The sequence below is a fragment of the Myotis nattereri genome (genome assembly GCF_964212035.1).
Source record: "Myotis nattereri genome assembly, chromosome: 5".
Lineage (NCBI taxonomy): Eukaryota > Metazoa > Chordata > Mammalia > Chiroptera > Vespertilionidae > Myotis > Myotis nattereri.
Genome location: NC_138080.1, coordinates 58,190,572 through 58,214,499, shown reverse-complemented (window position 1 = coordinate 58,214,499; position 23,928 = coordinate 58,190,572). Strand labels below are relative to the sequence as shown.

Sequence of the window (23,928 nt, the reverse complement as noted above, 5' to 3'; positions counted from 1 at the left end):
AAGCGTCCATTGTGCAGCTCAGGTAGGGTCTGGCTCAGCCCGGACAGAATTCTGAGGGCCGAATTCAGCTTGGCAGGAAACCAGAGAGATGGAGAAGACAGGAGGAGAGAAGAAGAAGCTGGAGCTGGAATCTAGCTGGGGCAAGGCTGGAAGTCCTCATCTTTGTGTCTCCAGCACCCAAAACAGTGCTGGGACAACATACAATTCAGAAACTGTGTGTCAGGCTGTAATAAAATTAAGTGGAAAGGGCTGGTCAAGAATATGGAAAAGAGAAATGAGCACTGGATATGAAAGTAAAAGATACGGGAAGCTGCCAGTAAGTCCCAATGCAAGTGGGGTTAGCCCAAGAGTGCATGCCTTTCACACAGGAGCCAATACACCTCCTGAATGGATGGTGTATAAAGAGGGGGCTGGATCTTTGTGTACTTACACCTCAACCTATTTCCAAAATGACCTGGAGCAGCTTATATTAAAAATGCACAGTGTGATGACATCCTATGTCAGGGCTCCTCAAACTACGGCCCACGGGCCACATGCAAATACAAATATTGTATTTGTTCCCTTTTTGTATTTTTACTTCAAAATAAGATATGTGCAGTGTGCATAGGAATTTGTTCATAGTTTTTTTTTAAACTATAGTCCAGCCCCGCAACGGTCTGAGGGACAGTGAACTGGCCCCCTGTTTTAAAAGTTTAAGGACCCCTGTCCTATATAATAAAAAGCCTATGGTCGTCACGCTGTCATGCCGTAATGACTGATCACCAGGAGGCTGCGTGTGAGGGTGGGCGGGGCTGCGTGTGCAGCAAGGCGCATGAGGGGGGTGGGGACTTGATGCTGCGTTCCCGCGGGTGCCAGCAGAGACTGGACCAGGAGGTGCATCGGGGGAGTCCCGCGGTGCTGGCCGAGGGCGGAACTCAAAGGAGTCCCACATGGCATCATCCCCATGGGACAGGACTCCGGGACTCGGGGAAGAATCACATGGTGCTGGCGGGAGCTTGACGCTGCGAGAGAAAGGGCAAATAGTGATATTAAAATATTTCTTTTAATTAATTCCCTTTCAATGTGCACGAATTTGTGCACTGGGCCACCAGTTATTTATAAAGTACAATAATATATGTTTAAACTATCTGCAATGGACCAGATCTGCCCAAGACAGAGATGATCTGGTAGGGGGTTTGATCGTGAATTTTAAGAAGGAATATATTTAATTAAAATTTTTGTTTAATTGTTTTTGTTTTATTTTATTTTTAGTTGATGGAATTAAAAATAAACAGAAAGTAAAACAAAGGAATTTTTCAGCAGGAAGGAGTCCTGACGATAATTCCTAACCAGCTCGGTTTAGAGATGAAGAAACTGAAGTGACTATAGTGGGGGGTGGGAAGGGAGAGAACTAGAGCCAATCTTTTCACTTCCGTTTGGTGCTCTACCCTGTTGTCTATTTGTCTATCTGTAAATGCACAAAGCAACACCACCAAAACTTCATTGGGCTAAAAAGAAAAAAAAGTCATAGTAACTAACTTGCTTTAATTTAAAGAAGGTATTTTTTTAAAAAAATAAATGTAATTATTTTGTAGGTTTTGAAATTAAACTTTCTCTTGTTAGATCCTCTGTAACAATTTGCAGAAAATCAAGGTACTTTGCAAGTGGGTAGCTTTTGCATACAAACCTTACCACACTCATAGAAGGAGGACAAGATGCCAGGTGATCCCAGGTGTGCATAATGCAGGCATCATCACCATCTCCACTCTGGGCCTCTAACCTACTAGTGCACACCTGTATATGAGGACCCATCCCCCTTCCTAATAGCAATATACACACGTATTTAATATCTTTTAATAGAATTTCATGGGCATGTCTCTCAAATGCTATTTTAGGGAAGTGAAAACTATGTTAGCAGTGGATACCACTGTGTTTATCTGCTGCTATTGACATTGATATTATCAATGCATATTTTAATAACTGGTAAGTATTCGATAAAACTTAGAAGTCAGATATCTAGAGGCAGTCTCCACTTAAGTCACTGGGGAAATATAATTGAGATCAGCGACAAACAGATCTGAATCTTGATAAAAAGTGAATTTTCTAAGCAAGTTCCTGCATGCAAGCATTCCCAGATTATAGCCAGAAAACCATGGACCTGAGAGGAGTATCAGAAGAGGTTCCCTCACTCTTAGGGGTCTCCCTGCTTTTGCAACAATGTTAATAACATCATGTAAATATGACAGAAAACAGCAGCCAAACACCCCCTGTCTACTGACCCAAGAAATAGTCTGAGCCTTCAGATGTATGAGACCAGCTTGCTTCTAAGCATGTTTAGATTTTAGGCAGAAAATTAAGATGTCTTGGAGACCCTGTCTCTAAAAGTCTCCTTGCTATTTAACTAGGAGCCTGGCATCCTGAGAACCTTGTTGGTCTTCCACAAAAACTTTGTCCTTAAAATAAAAACCATTTTTTTTTTCTGAGCTGCAACAGAACAGCAGCTTCAAAGAGAATGGAGTCAATGTGTGACATTTATCTTCAGAGCAAACGGACATAATCTTCCTTCTATCGTGTCCCCTTTCAGAGGAGCAGTGTAGCATGTGCCGGGGCACAAGGGCACATGAAAGAAACCTCCTCCTCAAGTGTCACGTCTGTCTTGCAGGGGGAACGGCCGCTGAGGAGTGGATTCTTTAAGGAATTAAATACACCATGACCTGGCAACAACCGAATCCCATTCAAAGAAGAGGAATAAGGCCAGACCTAAAAGACTCCTATTTTTTTTCATGGTTTGGACTTCCCTTGACCTGAAGAAGGGCAAAGAAATGCCTGAGTCTAAATTACTCAATACACTGGCTTTTCTAGCACATACCTCTTTGTAACTCTAGAATTAACTTGATATGCCCCTTTTGCAACATTTTGAGAAATCGCTTGAAAATGGGAGCCCTGCTTGAAGTCAGGATGGTGTATAGTTTATTTTTGTGGACTTGTTTTGTTTATTTAAGTTATTAAGCAACAGAATCAGAATTTTCTTCTTGCTTTGAGAAATCAATCCCACCTATCTCTTTTGCATTAAGCTAAGATTTCTTTCTAAGGTAAAGGGGGAAAAAATAGAATATGAAATGTTTAGAAACATCTCACCACATCCCCACAAATGCTTTTTAGGTAAAGCCAAGTGGACATCTGAATCCAGCCCCCAGGTTGCCCTGAAACCAGCAGTATAGTGTCTAAAGGGGAGGGGAGGGGGCAGGTAGCAAAGACACACTTCCCCTTCCACTCCTCCAATTAAAACTACAGCAATCCAAGTAACACTAACCAAATCATCTCTCCACGATAGAGAGATAAGCAACAAAGTTAGATGCTTTAGCAACGCCTTCTCAGCCCCATAATCCGGTTAGGATGCTGGGAAGGGATGGCGTTCGCTTCCAATGAAACGTGCACAGAGATTTAGGATGCGTCCATATGGATGCACGGGGCATTTTTCGAATGACCATTTCCAGAGCCCTAGTGGTTTCCTCTGGAGTGATCTTTCCTCTCGCGTGAGTTTGACAAAACGAATGATTTTTTAATACAATGACTCCTTCAGCGGAGCTGCTTCACCGCGCCTTGGATTGTGAACAGAAGCATAAAAACCGGGGCCCAGGCAACAATCAACAGCCGAGGCCCAGTCCGAGCAGTTCCTTCTCTCCTCCTTCTGTGTGAAATTTTAAACATTTTAAACATTCATTGATTAAAATATTAAGTGTTTCAGCAGTAGAATAAATTCAGTAAGAAGAAAAGAAAAAAAAAGATTTCTTATAGATCTCCATATTTAATCCTGCTGAGAGAAGCTCATTCAGATGCTGGCATGAACTCAGTGCATTTAAACCCACGGGGAGCTCATGGCCTCTTCCTTATCTTTACATGCATCCAGTCGCTGGAGTGAAAAAAAAACATACCTCACAACTATTGCTGATTATTCCTAAGACACTATAAAGTGACAAAGCCACTAGTTTTTCATGAGGCACAGTTTTGTGTTACCATTTTCCAATGCTTCAGTAAAATAAAGTTTATTATTCATTTTATATAAGCTTTTCCAAGTAACTAACGTCCAGGAGAATTTACAGTGTGAGCACCATTAATATATGTATTTGATCACCAGATGCAGAGAATACTTATAAAATTACATATTACATAGAGCCATGCCTCTCTTTCTGCTTCTACCCTGAATAAAATTTCCATAAACCAGGAGTGATTTATTCCATGGCAAGATTGCCCAGCTCCCTCTGCTCTTCTCCTTGTTTCCAAATAGTAGCCATTTCTCTCTTTATTTCACCAGATGGCAGGTGAGAAGTGAGGAGAAATGATGCTCAGAACCGATAAACACTTCAGGATTTTATTGACACTTTGGAAACTCTGGCGTGAACCATTTGGATGGCTTAGAGTCATAAAAGTTCCAGAGACCCATTTTCCTCGCTGTAGTCTGCTGTTTACACAAGTTTTAAAGTAATTATAATTAGTGCGTATAGCTCACTCAGCAATTTAAATGGAAATCTGTCATAAATGCGTCAGACTGATGTTAGCTGCGATCGTTCAGTCAATTATTTGCCATTCTCAACACTCTTCATCAATGAGGCTGCAAATAATCAAAGCCAGCTAGACACACAACGGCAGTGTTTACACTGCCGAGGACACACACAGACCGCCTGCTTCCTGTTCTTGTCGGGCAGGATATCCTCGGGAGACACCGGAAACTCCATACGTCCATCTCCAGGACCATATACTTACCATGCGCACAACTGAACAACAAACCAGTCCCAGAAACGACGTTTCCACTGTGAGAACGCAAGTGACTAAGTGTCTCCCTCAGATGAATAACTCCCTCTACATGATAGCAACTTCTCCTTTGGAAAAGCTGTCCCCACGAGAAACGCTCATGATTCAGATTTTCCACATGCACATTCCTTCAGAATCTGATTGGGTTGAAATAACATACAGCGCTTGCAGGAAATGCTTTGATTATGTCTGAGTGACAATATGCTTCAGAGTTCGTGTAGGACAAGAAATTATACCAGGGCAGGACCGGTGAAAAGCGCTTAAATCCCACAAAAAGGTAATAAGAATGCTAACATGAAAGTATACAGTGTGATAAATTAGGGCAGAGGAGTTACTGATTGCACAAAAGCCCATTTGTGGTGGAGGCAGCGGGAAGGGTGGGCTCTCCCTCGTCCAAGGTTTCAAAAGCAGCCCCCCCTCCCATGTTCAGCGATGCCACGCAATTCATGACAAAGATGCTTTGATCTCCCCCATTAAATATATCTCGTATGGACCCAGCCTGAACTGGGCAATGAAAAAAAACCCACTTCTATGAAAGGGAGGAGAGTACTGTATCTCTCTAAGATTATTCATTACCTTTCAAAAATGGAGCCATTTGTGAAGTCTTTGTGTCACACATTCAGGAAAACCACTACCCTGCTTAGTTCAAGTACTTTGTTGTGAGCCTGCTTTTTTATTCCCGCCACAGATCAGATGCGAAACCCAACCGAATAGGGCAAAAATAAAATAAAATAAAAATGTTTTTAAGTGAAATAAGACGTAGCAATTTATAATCAAAAAGACGAACACAGTCATTGAAGTAAAAGATTCCATACCTGAGCTGGAGGGTTTAGAAACTCTTCCCTTGGGAACTGGGAGTAACAATAATTCCAAGGATTGTGGCGGCGGCGGCGGTGGCGGCGGCGGCGGCTGCGGTGGCGGGGTCACCTTTTCTTGCATCTTCTCTGAAGGCGGTGGCGGTAGGGGGTCCTCGGGCACCAGGGACGACTTCTCGGCCAGAAGACTCCCCGCAGCCCTGGCTGCGACCTCCTTGAGCAGGGCGGCCGAGGAGGTCATGGAAGCCAGGGAGAGGAAGGAGCTGGCCGGAGGGGGGTGCTCCTGGCCAGGAGTCAGGCTTCTCTCGCTGACTTTCTTGGACAAGGCTGCCAGGGTGGAACTGGCAGACTGGGAGCTGAAAGGGGAGGAAAAGGACTCAAATCGCATGGCCTCCTCAGTCCTAGCGAGAGACTTGTCCTGCAGGACGGCGTTGGCTGCCGCTTTCAGTTTGAGGATGGCCGAGTCGGGGGACAAGCCGCAGGTGGTGGTTGAGTTTGGCAACCACTTACCTTGATTCCATATAAAACGGTTACTTGGAGTGTATTGGTCATTCTGTTCCTGCTTCTCGGCCAACTTCCTGGCAAGGACACTGAGCTGCTGGGCGTGGTGGGACGGTGGGGAAAACGAGAGGTTGGGGGCCACGTTCACCGGGGACTCCACCCTGCCATTGGCCGTGGCTGTGGCGTCGAGTTTGAGGGACCCGGCCTCCAGCAGCCGCCTCAAGTTGCTGCTCAGAGGTTTCGTGGAGCCCGGGGAGTCGTCTTCACACAAAGAGGACAGGCCGGGGGAGAGGTGGTCCTGGCCTTGCAATGAGTCTCGCAGGACGTCCCCGTCGAGCGCCACCAGCTCCAACGTGTGGCTGCTGGGAGTGGCACTTCCCAAGGAGGTGTCGGGGGACGTGGACTGCTCCAGGATCCGGTCCTCCAGGGACAACTTATAGTTATCCTGGACTTCGCCATAGGATGCTTCGGACGGCGTCTCGGAGGAGTTTCCATACCAGGGCTCTCCTTCACTGAGTTCGCCCTCCGCCTCGTCCTGCCTACTAACATCTGGGGGAATTAAGAAGATCGGGTTTACTCCCCAAGTGAGCAACAGGCAGGTCTGAAGACATTCAAACGGCCCCGCCGACACGCTTCCTCTCCCCTTCCACCCAGAGCCACATGGAAGACGGCAGCGACCTGAGCTAGAACGGCAGGTGCTGAGTCAGACCGTCTTGGCAGAAGAAAGAAGGGAAAATGCTAAACAGGCAGCGGTAAAAACACACCCACTTACGACACGCGTTAACCCCTCTAAAAATTATGCCAGATCCGTGGAGAGGGGAAAGGAGGAAAGAGGGAAATGGATCTGGTGCAGAAGTAACTGCTATTTTCAAGGACACGGGGGAAAGGGAAGGAGCGTGTCCCCTTGTGAGGAAACCAGCATGATATCTTTAGTCTCGAGCAGAGTTGGAGAGGCAGCTGGCAGAGTGGGGAAACGTTGGCTGCGAGACAGACAGTGCGAAGCCGCTTCCCCACTTCCTAACTCTGCCACCTCAGGCCAGGCCCTTAGCTGGGTTGATAAAAGATGCAATTGATTTTTTTAAAATTTATTAAAAATGTATGTATTTCAACAACTTCACCCAGTTCTTATGAAGCTTGAATCGAAATAAACATGTGACCATGTTTTGAAAACAGTCGAGGGCTATATGAAAATCAAATCTCTCTGGCAAACACTATTCACATTACTGATTTCTTAAAACGACCATCTCTGCCACATTACCCAGGCTACTTGGTTGAGAGTCCTTGATTCCACTCACCGACATGTTGCCATCTTATTCCAGGCAGAGATTAGTAATCTGGCCCCTCACTCCATTAAGAGTCCCCTTTAATTATTTTCCATCCGTTAATTTATCCACCTACTGCCCCCACTCTCAGTGTCCCCACCCACCCCTGCCCCAAGCACCAGTCAGTTGGGACTCTTTGACATTTTAAGAACACTCAGGTGGTCTGTCACTTTTCTACTTTTGCTCAACATATTCCTTCTATCTGGAATGTCTTTCCCCAGAAAACCTGAATGTCCAATTCTGCTCATCCTTCAATACTCAGCTCAAAGGCTTCTTCCTCATGATTCTCCCCAGAACTCTCAGTCAGAATCCATCTCTCCTTCTCATTCACTCACTCACATATTCAACAAATAGTTATGGACTACCTGCTGTATGACAGGCATTGTTCTCGATTGTTCTAGATTGAACAACATTAAACAAAACAAAGATCTTGCCTTCTTGGATCTTACATGTCAGTGGAAGGAGACAGCTGTTAAACAAAATTAATAAGTCAGAGAGTAAGCCAGAGGGTGACAAGTGCTTTGAAAAAGATACAGAGCAGGCCAAGGAGGGGAGTGGGTCATGGACAAGAGGTGCGTTGCAATTTTAAATAGGGGGTCAGGGTGAGGCTTCACTGAGGTGGCGACCTCGGAGCAAAGGCTGGGAAGAAGTGAAGAGTGGTTCATGCATATCTCTGGGAGGGTCCCAGGCAGAGGGCGTCGCTGTGAAGGCCCTCCTGTGGGAAGATGCTTGGCATGTCCGTGGAACAGCAAGCTCGACTGTGTGGGTAAGGTGGGGTGAGTGAGATCCAGAGCAGTGGGGGAAGAAGTCAGAGAAAGAGAAAGAGAGAATTGTGAAGGAGGCTGTGCAGATCAGTGGAACTCTGTCAACTACTGAAAAGGTCGTGGGCATCTGGTGAAATTAGGAACTACTGGAGGGGTTGGGGCAGGGAGTCAAATGATGGGACTTACATTTTCAAAGGATTGTTTTGGCTGCCATGTGGACATTCAGGCACGAGGGTGGGGGCAGGGAGACCAGCGCAAGGTGGTACAGGAGGTGAGAAGCAGCTGATTCTGTGCATAGTTTGAATGCAGGGCCAACATTCCTGTGCTTTGTTTATTTTGCTTTTATATCACTCTTCATTATCTGTCTGCTATTGGTTTATCTTCGGAAAGGTCAGTAGTGGCGTTCCTTGAAGGCAGGGATTTATTACCTACATATCCCACCCTGTGCCCAACACAACCCCTGGTTCCTAGCACAGTTCAATGAATGTGAAGGGATTGAGCCAGAACCCCCCACTAGGCCAAGTTTTGCTATATAACATGTTGTCTTATCTGAATAGAAATAGCTAGAACTGGGAATGCATGAACTACAAGCTAATACATTGATCTTCCCATGCTATCTGGAGAAGCAATGTCACAAATGACAAATTCTCTTTCACTAAAGTTTTACAACTCTTTCCTGAGAGTCTTTATTAAGTTATCAAGAAAACGTAAAATATCAAATGAAATTTGCTGGGGAAAAGCAGATAAGATTGCATTTTCTCTTTTAAAAACAGCCTGGTTCCTTGTGATTTGCCACATTTCCTTCTTCCCACTGGATTTCAGCATTTGTCCATCAGTCCTGAAACCAGCGGGACCCCGAATACCTCAGCTCCCCAGTGGAGAAGCCTTTTACCGAACACCAAGCAGCCCACCTCCATTTCAACAACTGGGCCAATTTTCTGTTCCTCTGGCAAACCACCTTTCTTGATTTCAGATCAAACATCTCATCCTTCAGGAGAATCGATGGGACTATGATTTAAAAATCACTACAGTGAGAATTAGCTGAATATCTCCTTGAAGACTCCCTTCTTCAATCTTTATCAAAATTCGCTAAATGAACTAACATAGGAAAACAGAGAGATTCAAAAGTAAATACTGTTAGATTACATTTTTGTCCAACTAGAGTAGCTCCGGATAGGCAAGACTGGTCTGGAACTTTGCTGTAAGGGTCAACTAACAAGGTATATATATGTAAGAGCAGGGTTTTGAGAACCACAAAGAATGACAGTCATATGTACAGACCTGTGATTTTACTGAGACTATTAAATATTACCAAAGTTACCCAGTTGGATCAAAGATACACAGCTATCGAGTGCTACTGCCCAAACCAAGAACCCAAATCTCTCAAGTCTGGGCTCAGCGTTCTCTACCAGACGCACTCTGAATAGCAACTTCTCGTGCGCGCTGTCTGTGTCGCGCAGCTCCACTTGTCCATCCTTCCACCCTCTTGAAACAGAAATCAGCAAGAGAAATCTCTTAGATAAGGACAGCGTTCACTCTTTATCTTGAGATAAACCGTTAAGAGGTAAATGCCCATTATTCCTAGACCCTTATCTCTCCATCCCCTCTCTGCCTCTTCCTTGGTTGCAGTTGGTCAAATATTGATTCAAATGCCTAGAGAATTCAGCAACATCTATTGGCAAAGCCCCAAAGGCAAAGGCTCATTCCGACCACCTCCGTGTGCAAGAATATTCCCCCTTCAGCGTGCCGAAGCGGATAAGCGTGTCAAAAACTAAAGAAGTTGTCAACTTGCTCCAATCCTATCCAACAGTGATAAGGAGATCCGAACATTCTTGAATGATACAAAAGGCTGATATCTCCATTTAAAGCAACTTCCCCAACCTTGCCAAAACACAAGCCCCAAACAAGCGAACAAAGCATTTCTTAAACCAGTGGTTTTTAACCTGTGGGTCGCGACCCCTTTGGGAGTTGAATGACCCTTTCACAGGGGTCACCTAAGACCATCGGAAAACACATATATAATTACAAACACATATATAATTACAAACACATATATTGTTTACAGTAGCAAAATTACAGTTATGAAGTAGCAACGAAAATAATTTTATGGTTAGGGGGTCACCACAACATGAGGAACTGTATTAAAGGGTCGCGGCATTAGGAAGGTTGAGAACCACTGTCTTAAACAGACCGGTTTGTCTCTAAAATACCAGGATAGAACCTCAACCATCCATTCTTCAGTTCTTTTCAATCTTGAACACAGAGCTACCACTCTCTTCTGGACAAGAAAACTCGGATAGGTAAAGAATATTTCAAAACTCATAATGCTCTATTAAACGCTTTTCCGAAGATGCCACTACTGAAATTGAGGTTATTTGAGTAATAAACCACCAAATAATTGTAATGCATGGCCTAGAAAGAGCCAGGCCAGAAACCTGCGGAGAAACAGATCTGAAATTATTCTGGCATCACCTGAGGTCAAGCGAAAGGTGGGGGAAGCTTTCAGAGAAATGAATGCAGGAGACACAGGGCCGTGCAGAGGTGAGAGAAAAATCTTAGAAGGTTCAAACAAATATGCGTGCAGTTCACGAAACAGCAGCAACAAGGATTTTCTCCCACAAATATTCATTTTCCCCCTGCTGGGATGCGCTCTGTTTTCACGTTCCGTTCCCTCATGCAGGCGGAAGTCTGCATTGGTCCGGCTGTGGGGAGCTCCCCTACAGCAGGGTCTGCAGGGCCCTGCAGCGCCTTGGACGATACATCAAGAGAAAAGGTTCTGTCCGCTGGGAGCTCAAAACAAAGCATTCCTGCGATCTAGGAGGTTAATTTGTTGGCCACCACAAACTTTAGAATAAGCCAGGCTTGACTTGAGCTTCCTTCACAATCTGAGAAGCCCCTGGGCAGCACACAGCTCCCTCTCCTGTCACCAGCATGGCCTGGGGCGCGCAATCACGGAGCGCTGGGAATGCTCCCTGCGCGCATCCACCCACCTTGGATCTCACAGCTTTCCCAACCGAGGCTCCCAGGGAAGCCTCTCAACAGCCAATGTAAATAACTTCCTTCTAAATACATTATTTTTCACCTCCAGAATAGGAAGCGATTTCCGTGGCTAATTTTGCAACAACCTCTGCGTCTCACAGCCAGGTTCGCACTCGTTCCTGTCAGCTTTACACAACGGTCTGTTTTTGTGTTTTTTTTTTCACTTTGAATCAGAAACTCAAAGAATTAAGAATAGAAATGGTGCAATTACAGAATGAAAATATGCTGAATAAATTTTGTTTCCACGCAGCAACAATTTCTCCTTTGGGGGAAACACAACAAAATTCTGCTACCTAACACATTTATTTATAATTCAGTTCCCAAGTAGAAAATCAGTAACTCGAGATCCACAGCTCTTGCTACATTTTTTTTCAACTCACTTCCTTTTCGGTGTAAGAGTTGTAATCAGATGCATTTATTTGGACCAATGTTAATCTAAGATCCTCGTTCAGAAAGATCAGACGGAAGAAAAAATATAAGAAAGAGACTTCTATTCGTTTTCGTGCCTTTTGGCTGAGGTTAAAGCAAGTAGAAATGGGAGGCTAAAACCCCCACCACTATGTCTACCCATAAACCACTCCCACCAGCCGGTGAACAGGAATCTACCAGCAGGTTTGGAAGAGAGCAGGCTCAACCAAAATTTCCACACAGTTTTAAACAGTGTTTATTGGTTTGTAAAAGTTTAAGGAGCTGTGCATAAAAGTCATTAGCAAAACCAATGCTAGTAATTGATTTAATGCAACAAACATTTACTGAGCATTTACTATGTTCAAGAAACTGTCCTCTGAACAAGGAAACTCAGAGGTACAGCAGTTTCTGGCCCAACAGTTTATAACCCACAGGAGTGCGAGGCTTGCCCAAGCCTAGGACGCACAAAGGAACAGGGCAAGGGTTGTGTGTGCACAAAAGAGGGAGCGGTTAATCCCAGTGATGCAGGTGGCTATGGAAACAGACCTCAAAAGATGGAGGTCTCAACAGATGATACTGGAAATTCCCTGAGAAGTGGGCTTGCTCCTTGCAAACCATCAAACAGGAAATAGTCCAGACATTGAGAAAGCTAATATCTAGGTGATAATTGTTGGATAAATCAATGCAATGAAAAAATTGTTATATTCCTAATTCTTCACATTTTAAAAAGACACCATCTATTGATTTGTTAAGGGCAGATTTTATCAATCATCTTATTATGCTTACTAGTTGTGAAACCATTAGCTTACAAAGACCAGAGGCAGGACCAAGAGTTAGTCATTTTGCACTCCTGCTCAATGCCCTGCGCATAGCAGGGGTAGTAGGGCTCCTGTGGTTGTAATGGCAGGAAGCCATAGCTAATGTCCTCAGTCCCTGTATCAAACAGAGAGGGGCGCAAAGAGTTACTAGCCGCAGGAGGATGTGACAGCACCCTCGAGGCACCCTCTCATTTGCCAGTAGTCTCTTCCCTCAGAGGTTAACCTCATCTTCTCTGGCTTCCTTTCCTAAGAGGCTGACAACCTGGCTACACAGGTTCTGGACTTTCACTCTCAGTGACTTACCAATGGAGAAAGGTCCTTCCCCTCTGATTGGCCTGTGAGAGGTCATGTTCTGTGCCCTGGTCCTATCACTGAAGCCAGGGGGTGGGTTCTACAATTGGCTTAATGTGGGTCACAGAAGAAAGGAGAGGGAAAGAGGCACCAGGAAGACAAAAGCAGTGACCTCTGTAATGTTTAATAAAGGTTGAGTATGCTGCATGTCAGGCTGTTCAGAACCAATTTTATAATTTTAAGCATAAAACATATCCTCACTTAGGCTGGTTTTACCTGCCAAGTTTTAAATTGTCCCTTTGTAGCTTGAAAGCTTTAGCACATACCCACCCCCCGCCTCCCCCCGCCCACCCCCCCCCCCTGCTACACACCAGTTCTGCCTGAACCTATGAGACCTCTCAGGGGTCGGGGGCTCCAAGTCTACAGTCTGAGTTAAACGCACTAATCGGCTCCACAGGACAAAGCCTCAGAGATCACAGTTATTGAAACATCGATGCCCAGGGCACCCAACAGCCTTCTGTGTGGCCAGGAAGAAAATTTAAGAACTGCTAGTTATTTAAAACTGCCAGGGTGGAGAAGACAACCAGATTCCTGTCCCCAGTCCAGCTGGGGAAAAGGTGCCGTGAGGGCACGGGGCAGCGGCAGGGAGCCTGGGGAAGACGTGTGTCCGCAGCTGAGAGAGCAGGGAGGGCTCCTGGGTCCTGATGAGCATTTTGCACACAGCCATGTTTTCAGATTATTGTTTTAAAATGTCCAGGAGTAAAAGAGAGGTAACAAAAATGAACACATCGCTCCTTGTCTTCAACGTGAGTTGCAAACAGTATCTGAGCCAGTTTTAATATTCTCATATAAAGCTACTTGTTAGTCAGATCTTCCAGTGGCCAAGGAACTACCCAAACTCCTCCATCAAACTGCCCATCTCAACATCAAGGGCAACTCCTCCATCCTTACTATTGCTTGGGCCCAAATCCCTGCAGCCAGCCTTGACTCTTCTCTTACTGTTACACTCCAAATCTAATTCCTTTGTAGGCCTGGTTGATTCCACTTTCAATGCACATTCCAAATCTTGTCATTTTTCACCATTTCTACCACTACAACCCTGATATGCAGCACTGCCATCTTCACTTGGACTGTGGCAGTAACCTTCCAACTGGACCCCTTATGACTCTCAGCCAGCAGCCATAAGCTTTCAAAAATATGTCAACCCAGCTGGCGTGACTCAGTGGTTGAGCATCAACCTATGAACCAGGAGGCTATGGTTCGATTCCCAGTCAGGGCATATGCCCGGGTTGCTGTCTTGGGCTCGATCCCCAGTATGGGGTATGCAGGAGGCAGCTGATCAGTGATTCTCATCATTGATGTCTGTCTCTCTCTCTCTCTCTCTCTCTCTCTCTCTCTCTCTCTCTCTCTCTCTGGCTCGATCCCCAGTATGGGGTATGCAGGAGGCAGCTGATCAGTGATTCTCATCATTGATGTCTCTCTCTCTCTCTCTCTCTCTCTCTCTCTCTCTCTCTCCTTCTCTTTCCCTCTCCCTCCCTCCCTCCCTTTCTGAAATCATTAAAAACACATTTTTTAAAAAGTCAGATTCTATTATTCTCATCAGTGGTTTCCATGTTTCTCAGAATATCATCCAATGCCTTTACCTTGATCTCCAAGTCTCTATAAAATCTATATCCCTCTGACCTTATCTCCTAAATAAAGCAGGCTCCTGCCTCAGGACCTCTGCACTTGCTGTTTCCTTTGCCTGAAATCCTTTTACCACCACCACCCCCAAAGTAGCCACATGGTTGATTCCCTGACTTCCTGAGGTCTCCCCTTAAACATCACTGTGTATTAAAATAAACGCTCCACAAGAGAGAGGGTTTTGTACTGTTGCTGCTGTTTCCTCAGCACTTAGAATTGTACCAAACAGAGAGCAGATGCTCAATTATTTAAATGTATGAATAAACAAGAAGAATGGGCTTAATCATCAGAAAGGTAGCACTTAGTAGTGGAAATCAGAACTATTTTCAAAATTACAAATGATAATTCTAGTTTTCTCGGGTGAGTCAAACACGGAAGGGGAAAAGAGGGTCTGTTTTGCAAACTTTCCTACCAAAGGCTCCCTACTGGCCAAGAATAGTGAACTGCACCTCAGGGGAAGACAGGACTGAAGCTGATGCCCGCCCCCCCCCCCCCCCCGGGAACCCCAAATTTCTTTTGAGTTTGAGTTTAACATTGGAAGTTATTTCTGCATTCTATACTATAGCTATGCTTGTCCTTACTTAATAATATTGGGGGTGTTTCTCACAAACCAGGTGGGGAAATTTATTCTCTGGGACGATGCACCCTGTTTCTCTGGATGCCCACCCGCCTTGGAGAAACATGTGCCCTATTTGGAGAAGCAAGAATGCATGAAAAGTACTTGGCACAATGTCAAAGCCCAATAAAGGGTGGCTATCATTGTTACTATTAGTACTATGAGGAGACAGATAGTACTAGTCCTATTACCCCCATTTCAGAGAGGAAAGTCAAAGCACAGAGGATAGCTTCCCAGACTGCACAAGTGATCTGCAGGATATCAAGAACTGTAGTCCTATCTGTTATTTTTGTTACATGAATCACTTTACAGACAGAAATGCCTTGGAGATCTAGTCCATATGGCTCATCTCTAGGCAGAGGCCGAGGAAGGGCCAGCAATTTGCCCAAGTCCCATAGCTGATTTACAGGCACAGTCAGGACTGCAGCTCAGATGTCCCAATCCAAAGGCCAGTGCTTCTACTACTAACTCAGGATGTAATCATCATTAAGTGGATGAATGGATTCTAGAACAAGGGTAGAACATAATGGGCTCCCAATGAACCTTTGTAGAATAGATGAACAATTCTGCATAAAGCACTGAAACTATAGCTTCTATACACAGGCATATTTTAACATGCATAAGCAAAGTTGATCCTCACAATAATTTTACATGGCAGACCATCTCTCCTCCTCATTTTACAGACCAGGAAACCAAGGTACCAAAAAGTTAATAGCCTACCTAACATAAGCATTTACTGAGTAACAAAGCCAGATTCAAACCCAAATCTTCAGAACAACTAACAGAACATGAGTAGCTTGGCAAAAAGACTAGTTTTTCAAGTAACCAAAAAGTACCAAAGTGCAGTCAACATTTTAAAATTTCATTTTGATGGGCTTTAAAAATGCAGACACACCCAAACATGATGTGTTAAACATGATCATTATGTTTGTAACACACAGACGTGTCTGGGAGGCTCCTGGGACTTCTCAGCAGCTTGCCCATATTAAGTGGCTCCCAGCTACTGTGTTTGAAGTTACTGTTCCTACTTTAACAGTCCTTTTGAATTCTTTTTCTCTATTATGCTCTATGCAGAGCCCCTTCCTTCTACATGTGTGGCTTTTTGTCTGCCACAGCTGAGATAACCATCACCAGGCTTATTAACACTGTGCACAAAATAAGGATGAAAACCTAGTGTCATGAGTTGAACTGTTTCCCTCCAAAAGATGGTGAGGACCAAACCCAGGAACCTGTGAATCTGACCTTATTTGGTAATAGGATCTTTGCAGATGATCAAGTTAAGATGAGGTCATTAGGGTGAGCCTGAATCCAGTAGGACTGTTGTCCCCATAAAGTGGACATTTGGACACAGAGTCAGACACACAGGAACAACCTGATGTTAAGATTGGCCAGCAGCAGGGACAGAGGCCTACAGCGGGTCCTTCCTCAGGATCTTTAGAGGGAGCGTGGCCCTGCTGACACCTTCATCTTGGATTTCTGGCCTGCAGGACAGAGACACAATAAACTTCTGTCCTGTAAGCCCCCCGGTCTGTGGTGCTTTGTTATAGCAGCCCCAGAAAACAAATACACTTAAGATTAAATAAAGGCCTAAGGCTTTTTTCCTGGGTTTGTTTGCCTCTGGATTCTAAGCTGTAGCCTTAGCTGTAGTTTTTGTTTAAGTTGATTATTATTGTATAAAACTGGCCACACTGCTGCTTGGAGTGAAGTCCTCCGTGGCTGGAAGGATGATGAGCTGACAAATAGGTTATTTTTGCCCATCTCTAAACTTTATCCAAATTTCTTTCAAATAAAAGACTTTGAAAAAGATGTTAAGCAAGACAATCTTTTACTAGAGCTACTTAAAAATCTCCAAACAAAAATATATATATATATTCATCACCACATATGTTGTAGCAAATTAATAAGAAAGGGACAGTTCAATATATAGCACGAACCCACTGGCCTAAATCTAGAGACCAAACTGTTGGTTAATCCACGGATTGAGCACTTGCTCCCTCACCCTTTCATGCACCTCCATGTAACAAAAAGCATATAGAATCTGTCCCCTCAAGCAATCAGAAGTAAATTTACCATGGCCACCATAGCGTTATCAGAAAAAAATAGTCTGCTAAGGCTGATAAATCGGTCGATTATCTGCTTCCTTGACTTTTATTTCCTCTTGTATAAATGTTTTCATCCCACCATTACCAATACCTGTTATAAGATGAACAATAAATTACCAAGCTACTGAAATCACCAGGAAATGCTTAGTAGATCAAAAAAGAACTTAACAACAACAACAAAAAGCTCTAATAACATAATAACGCATTCTGTAGTCTAAGAACAGCATGCTATCGGGAGAAAAATGGCTGCTTATTGAATGCGTAGAGTACGCATAAAATGAGACATTCCTTCCTGGGCACAATTACCAACCACTGACATCATGACCTTGTAATGAAACACTTCTTGGTCATCATCATTCACCTGCCAATGGAAAATTTCACACAGTTAGTCCTTTATTTTCTAAAAATACGTGTATAGGTGGAGGGGCGTGGGGGTGGGCGCACTAAAAAATAAAAATAAAAAAAATACGTGTATATCCAGAAAGCAAAGTGCCCTGGGGGATAAGAGATTTAGCATGAGAGAAGAGATGAAATTGCCTTTTATTTAGTGATTAAATACATATAAAACAAAAGCTGCAGAGGAAGAGCTCCCCACCCCCACATATTCGGGGAAGGATATTGGTGCTTTGGAATTGTGTAAGTTTTTTTGGTTATGTACAAGCATCTGTGACACCGAAGGACACTGATTACAAGGACAACCCTAATTCAAAGTTAACTTCAGTGATTTAGGCCAACAATGTTAACCTTTACTCTGACCAGACTTTGCACCAGAAGTGGTCAAATGTATTCTGATTGGTTGTCTCCTTCCAAGGGCCGGGGTACCCTGAAATCTGGCTCTGTTTTCTAGTGGTCTGTCATCAAGAGCGATGTTCCGGAGAAGCAGCCATTCCACTGTCCAACAAAGCTCGATGCTTCTGGAAGCACATTGAGTGGTCAGGACGAGGGTGGGCTAAGCAATTGCTCTGCTGCTGCTTCAGGTGAAAGCCCAACCCCAAGGTAAATGTTCAAAAAGGTAAAAAGTCCCTCTGGCATTGCATATATATGCTCCAGTGACCACAGCCATTTCTTGGGAGCGACCTCTTATATTATTGGTACATCAGTTCCTCTTCCTAACTTTTGGGTCTAGCGAATGCCCTGAGGCTGTACTTGAACAAGCACACCACTTCCTTTCCACCTTACAGAACGGTCTGCAGTTCTCCGCAGCCACGTCTGCCACACAGTGTAAGAACTTAGCCGACCAGCCTATTCTCCACCAAAAACGTGTACTGGCAAAGGAGGATGCAAACGTATTGGGCAATTTAAAGAAGTTCATTTGAGGAATACAAGTTTGAAAAGCCTTTTGATATAAATGTGCTCAATTTCTCAGGCTTGTTTGTTTTGAAATTCCTTGGAGAAAGTCAAATTCTTTGGGTGTTTCACGGTGCTATCAGCAGAGGTGTGCCCTTAAAGCGGGGTCAGCAGTCTTTTTCTATGAATGGCCAGATAGTAAATATTTTAGGCTTTGTGGGGCACATACAGTTTCTGTCCCATATTCTTTGTTCTTTGGTTGTTTTTGTTGCTTTAAAAAAAAAAAAAAAACAACCTTTGGAAAATGTTAAAACCATTCTAAGCTCAAGGGGCTGCACAAAAACAGGCCATAGTTTGCTGACCCCTGCTCTAAAGAATAGGTGCTTTTCTTTGTAATAAAAGCAGAATGGTGCTTTAAAACAGTATTGGAAATTCAGATATACGGCAACAAGTTTCATCATCACCTTCTTAGTCCAGTCACTTGTGTGAGTCACTAAGCACCTTGGTGCCTCTGTTTCTTGACCTACACAATGAAGTGTTAGAACAGATTGGTGATTTACAAAACAAACCTCAAGGAGCCCTCATGGCTCTATAGATCCATCCCTACCTCCCACCCTAGCGCACACCTCATCAGCACAGCGGCTTGGATCTTGTCTACATATTGGAGCTCCCCATAAAGGCAAGGCTTCCACTATTTATTTTACTTTAGTTTAAATTTTGAAAAATACTGTATTAGATGATTGCAGAAATTCTTCTGCTGCTAACCCTCTACAAATCCAGTATTGGATTATTGATCTTTTTGCAATCATTTTACTGGGAAGTGTCAGGGAAATAAGAAATGATTTAAAATCCTATATTGAAATATTTAAGGGAAGAGAAACAAAAGCAAGAAATACGTTTTTCTGGAGACCATTTAGATGTGTAGAAATCTACCAGATAAGCATGTCAGAGTTCCCAAGCCCCACCTCTGCTAATGACAGAGAGTTCATTCTTGTCCCTCTCAGGTTAGAGCTGTGGGGAAAGCAGCATGGTTTCACAGTAGAAGGAGCCCTGCACTGAGACTTGGAGATCTGGGTTCTAGTCTGAATTTGGAACTTACCAACTACAGAAGTCCTGGTGTTTATTTAACAAAAACCGGAGAGCCTACTAAATACTAACCCACAGAATGGGAGTTAGGAAGACAGCAATGAACCAGACAGATGTGGAACACTCTGGCCCCATTACTCGGATCCCTCATCCATAAAGTATGGTCAGGTCATAACACCTGCTCCTTTTCCCATCCACAGGTGGTCCTGCAGAGATGGCAAAACAACCGTAAACTACAAAGCACAGGCCACATAAACTAGAAAAGTACAGATTCTTCTCCTTTTCAGTACATGCAATATATGCAACTTCAAGAACTTCCCAATTTGATAAAATAAGAAATTTCAGCACCAGACACTCCCACTCAAACCCTACTCTGCCTCCCCAAAGACCCAGCTGACATCTCAAAGCCTTTCTCTTCTTTATAGAATAGGATGCTGAGACCTGCAATTTCATAGGGTAATTGTGAAGGCAAAATCAGAATTATGTATGCAAAGCACTTCACACAGAGTTAGCAATTAGTAAATAGTTTCCCCTTTCCCTCCCTCCCAGGCACCTAGAAATCTCAGATGAAAGAATACTTTAAGTAGTAGGGCTTACCTCAAAATTGCTGCTATTGCTACCCAGCTCTATATCATAATCACCTCAACCAAAGAGGACAGGAAACTTCTAGCTGTTATGAGCATGGAATCCAGATGTGGAATATGCCCAGTCATCAGGAAAATCTTACAGTCTTGGCACAGTTTGAGGACAGAGAGAGAGCAACAGCCAATAGCTGAGGGGAAGCTCTACAGTCTGGAATGTGCCACAGACTTCCAACCACAGAAGTTCTCTCTCACTGAGACTGTGGTATCCCCCTGTGGTGGAGGCCATGGCCTCTGCTCTTCTCGGCAAGTCTCCGCCAGGAGCACATGACTTTCTCCAGTCATCTCTAGGCCACATCCAAGTGAATGTCTGTGGCTCCATTCATCATCCCTACCCAGCCCAGCTGTACAATTAGGCAAACCGTGCTCTCATTTCTGACAGAGGAAGACAGCAGGAGATGTTCTCCAAAATCTTTTCTACCCCTAAAACCTCCTAATTCTGTGACCCATTTTTAACTTCATTCATTCATTCATTCATTCACTCACTCATTCAACAGTGTTTAGGGTATACCTCCTAAGTCTTTGATTCTGTGACCTATTCTTAATTGCATTCATTCATTTATTCAACAATGTTTATGGAACACCTCCTATGTCTTTGATTCTGTGATCTGTTCTTAACTTCTCCTTCCATTTATTTCACAATATTTACTGGCCATCTCCTATACACCAGGTACTGTTATGTGCAAGAATATACAAAAATGAGTGAGAAATAGTCCACACCCTTAACACGTTCACAGTCAATGAGGACACAGATGAATGAGTCATTTTTAATGCAGCATGGGAGGTTTATGAGCAACCTATGGGAACTAGGGAGGGGATGGCTAATGCTGCCCATTAAGTGGTCCAATGGTAGGCGAGGAGGGGAAGCAGGAAGGCTTCTCAGAGAACTGAGTGTTGAAGGATAAGTAGAAGGTTATCAGGCAAATCAGATGGGTTAAAGGCATCCCAGAAATAGAGAAAAGAATATAGGCATGGTGGCTTGCAAAACAGATAATTCAATATGAATGAAATAAAGAATGTACGGAAGGGCTGAAGAAAGGGGGCTCAGATGATGAAGTACCCTTCTATATTTTTCTAAGAATAGCAAACTTTATCCTTTTAAGACATGTTTAAAAGATCCTAAATAAGGATTATCTGGATTACATAAGTGTTTTAGGAAGACTACTGTGAAGACTGGATTACAGAGACCCAGTGGGAGGAGAATGGGGAAGGAGGTGAGACTGAGGGGAAAAAAAGAAATCTCAATTTTTATGGGAGAAAATAATAGCAAAAACTAAAGCAGTGTTAGGGAGTGGGCACAGTGAATTCTAGAGATAGTCTGGAAGTAGAACCACACAAACTTGGTGATCAATTTGATGTGGGAGGAAAGGAAGAGGACGGCACCTAGGATTGCGCCCAGGTTTCTGTCTTGGGTGAGGGGGTTAATGGCTGGTGAGAATGGCAAGCAGCCCAGCAAGAGGACACAGAGGACCGGGAATACTCTTGGCTTGCCAGGCCTGAAGACTGTAACCGTCTCTGATATGCAGCTATGCACTCTGCGAGATAAATCATGCTGGACTCTCTCCTCTAACCAGGGGACTGGGGATCATAGGACAAACATGGCGCATCTTTACAGACCAACAGGGTCACACACATGTTTGTGGAGAAGAAAAGCAATTTAACTGATGAGTTTATTTTAAAACATGACTTGTATTGTAAAACAGATATAGAGTAAAATGCACATTTTCATCCTAATTTACAGACAGAAAAAGACTTCTTCAAAGAAACGTCACAGAAGCGGAAAACCCTGGTGAGGTTAAGGGTTCCTGTCTTCAGAGTTCTCTTCTCCTTTTGGGTTCTTCAGTGAAAATATTCACAATGTGGTGTATTATAATATTATCAAGTAAAACTGAAGAAATACAAACATAGAGACTTGACATTTCCATTCCTACGTAGACAGGTTAACTGTTTCTCAAAGTGTGGTCTGTGGACCCCTATGGACCACAGGAAACAACAAGATCAAAACATATTAACATCAAGATGTTATCTGTCCTTTTCACTCTTTGACATTTACATTGATGATGCCAAAGCAATGGTGGGTAAAATGCTGACACCTTAACTCGAATTAAGGTGGTTGCACCAAATCATACTAGTAATCATTGTGTTCTCCACCACCACATACTCAGAGTAAACCACACACACACAAAACAAAATAACCTGACCAGTTTCATTTAACAATGTCTTTGAGGAAGCAGCAGTAAAAATTATTAATTTTACTGAAGACTGACTCTTGAGTAACCATCCTTTCCATATTGTGTGATGTAATGAAATGAATGCATAAAGCACTTCTGCCATGACTGAAGCCTGGTAGTAATGAGAGTTGAGTTGGGAGCTGACCCTCCCACTTTTTTCATGAAATATCACTTTTAATTGAAAGAATAACTGACAAACTATGGTCATTCAAATTTGGGTATTTGGCAGACTATTTCTTGGAAATGAATAAGGCTGAAACTTGAAAGGAAAAATGGACAGTATTTGCAGCCAATGACAAAATTCAATCTTTCTAGCATGAATTAAATTTTGGAAAACCCATATCCTGCACTGTGAACTTGACAGCTTCCCCATACAGGCTTTTCAAGTAAGATCAGTGTTGTTGTTAATAAATTTTTTTACATTGTGTAATGAAATATGTCAACATTTGGTGTGTCTACATAACTCAGTGAACCAATATATTTCAAATGACCAATGTATGATGATCCATTCGAAGTCAAGATAGACCAGTAGTTTTTAATGTAACAGAATACAAAAAGTTCACTGAAGTCATTTCATATTTCATATTACAACTAACTTTATGAAGCTACCTCTTTTTGAGTCTTGACACAGTGGCACAGGATCAAAGAATAGCCATAATTATCTGAAAAGGCTATTACATAGCTATGTGAAGCAGGATTTTCTTCATATATCCCGTCCAAAACAGTAAGTCATGATTGAATGCAGCAGCAGAGATGAGAATCTAGTTATCTTCTATTAAGCCAGACATCCAAGAAATTTGCAAAAATATAAAATAATGCTACTCTTCTCATTAAATACTTTTTTTAAAAAATGAAATTTTTAAATAAAAATATGCTATTTATAGTTAACATTAAATAGTTTATAACAATTATTTTAATAATAAAAATATTTAATTTCTTAGTTATGACCTCTAATTTGTTATATATAGGTACAATGCATATACAAAAAAGCTCTTTGCAGTCCTCACCAACTTTTGGAGGCCCTAAGATCAAGACATTTGAGAACTAGGGTCAGAGAAATTTACCCTCAGGCCAAAGTGATATGTATGTGCATGTTCATAGCAACACTGTTCCTGACAGAAAAAAAAAGGGAAACAAACCACACATCCAATGTGGTATATCTGTACAGTACAATTCTAGAGAGCAGTGGAAACGCATGCACCATAGCCACATGCATGAACATGGACAAATCTCACAAAGGTAAGTTGCATGAAAAACCAAGGTGCAGAATCTATGCTGTATGCTGCCAATTTTATAAATTTCAAAGACAAGCCAAACTAAATATAATAAAGCTGTTGAGAAAAAGCAATGGAAATAAACAGAAAATTGAAGAAAATGGGAACAGGTAGCGGAAGAGTACAGGAGAAGTTCGATTGTGTTGGAATTTTTTAGATTGGGCGATACGTTTACAGATGTTGCTTTGACCATTATGTTTCATTTTATGTGTATGAATGTCAGCTACATTATTGTTTGTAGATAATGCATACTTTACAA

The 23,928-nt window shown here is 43.1% G+C and overlaps 1 protein-coding gene across 1 annotated transcript in view; it reads right to left on the bottom strand.

The window, feature by feature from the left end:
- Positions 1–23,928, bottom strand: part of ZNF827 (zinc finger protein 827) — a 166,675-nt gene that overhangs the window by 128,716 nt on the left and 14,031 nt on the right. The window contains exon 2 of the mRNA XM_081091637.1: positions 5,607–6,656. Coding sequence (XP_080947763.1) covers positions 5,607–6,656 — 1,050 coding nt within the window. The remainder of the gene's footprint in view (positions 1–5,606; positions 6,657–23,928) is intronic.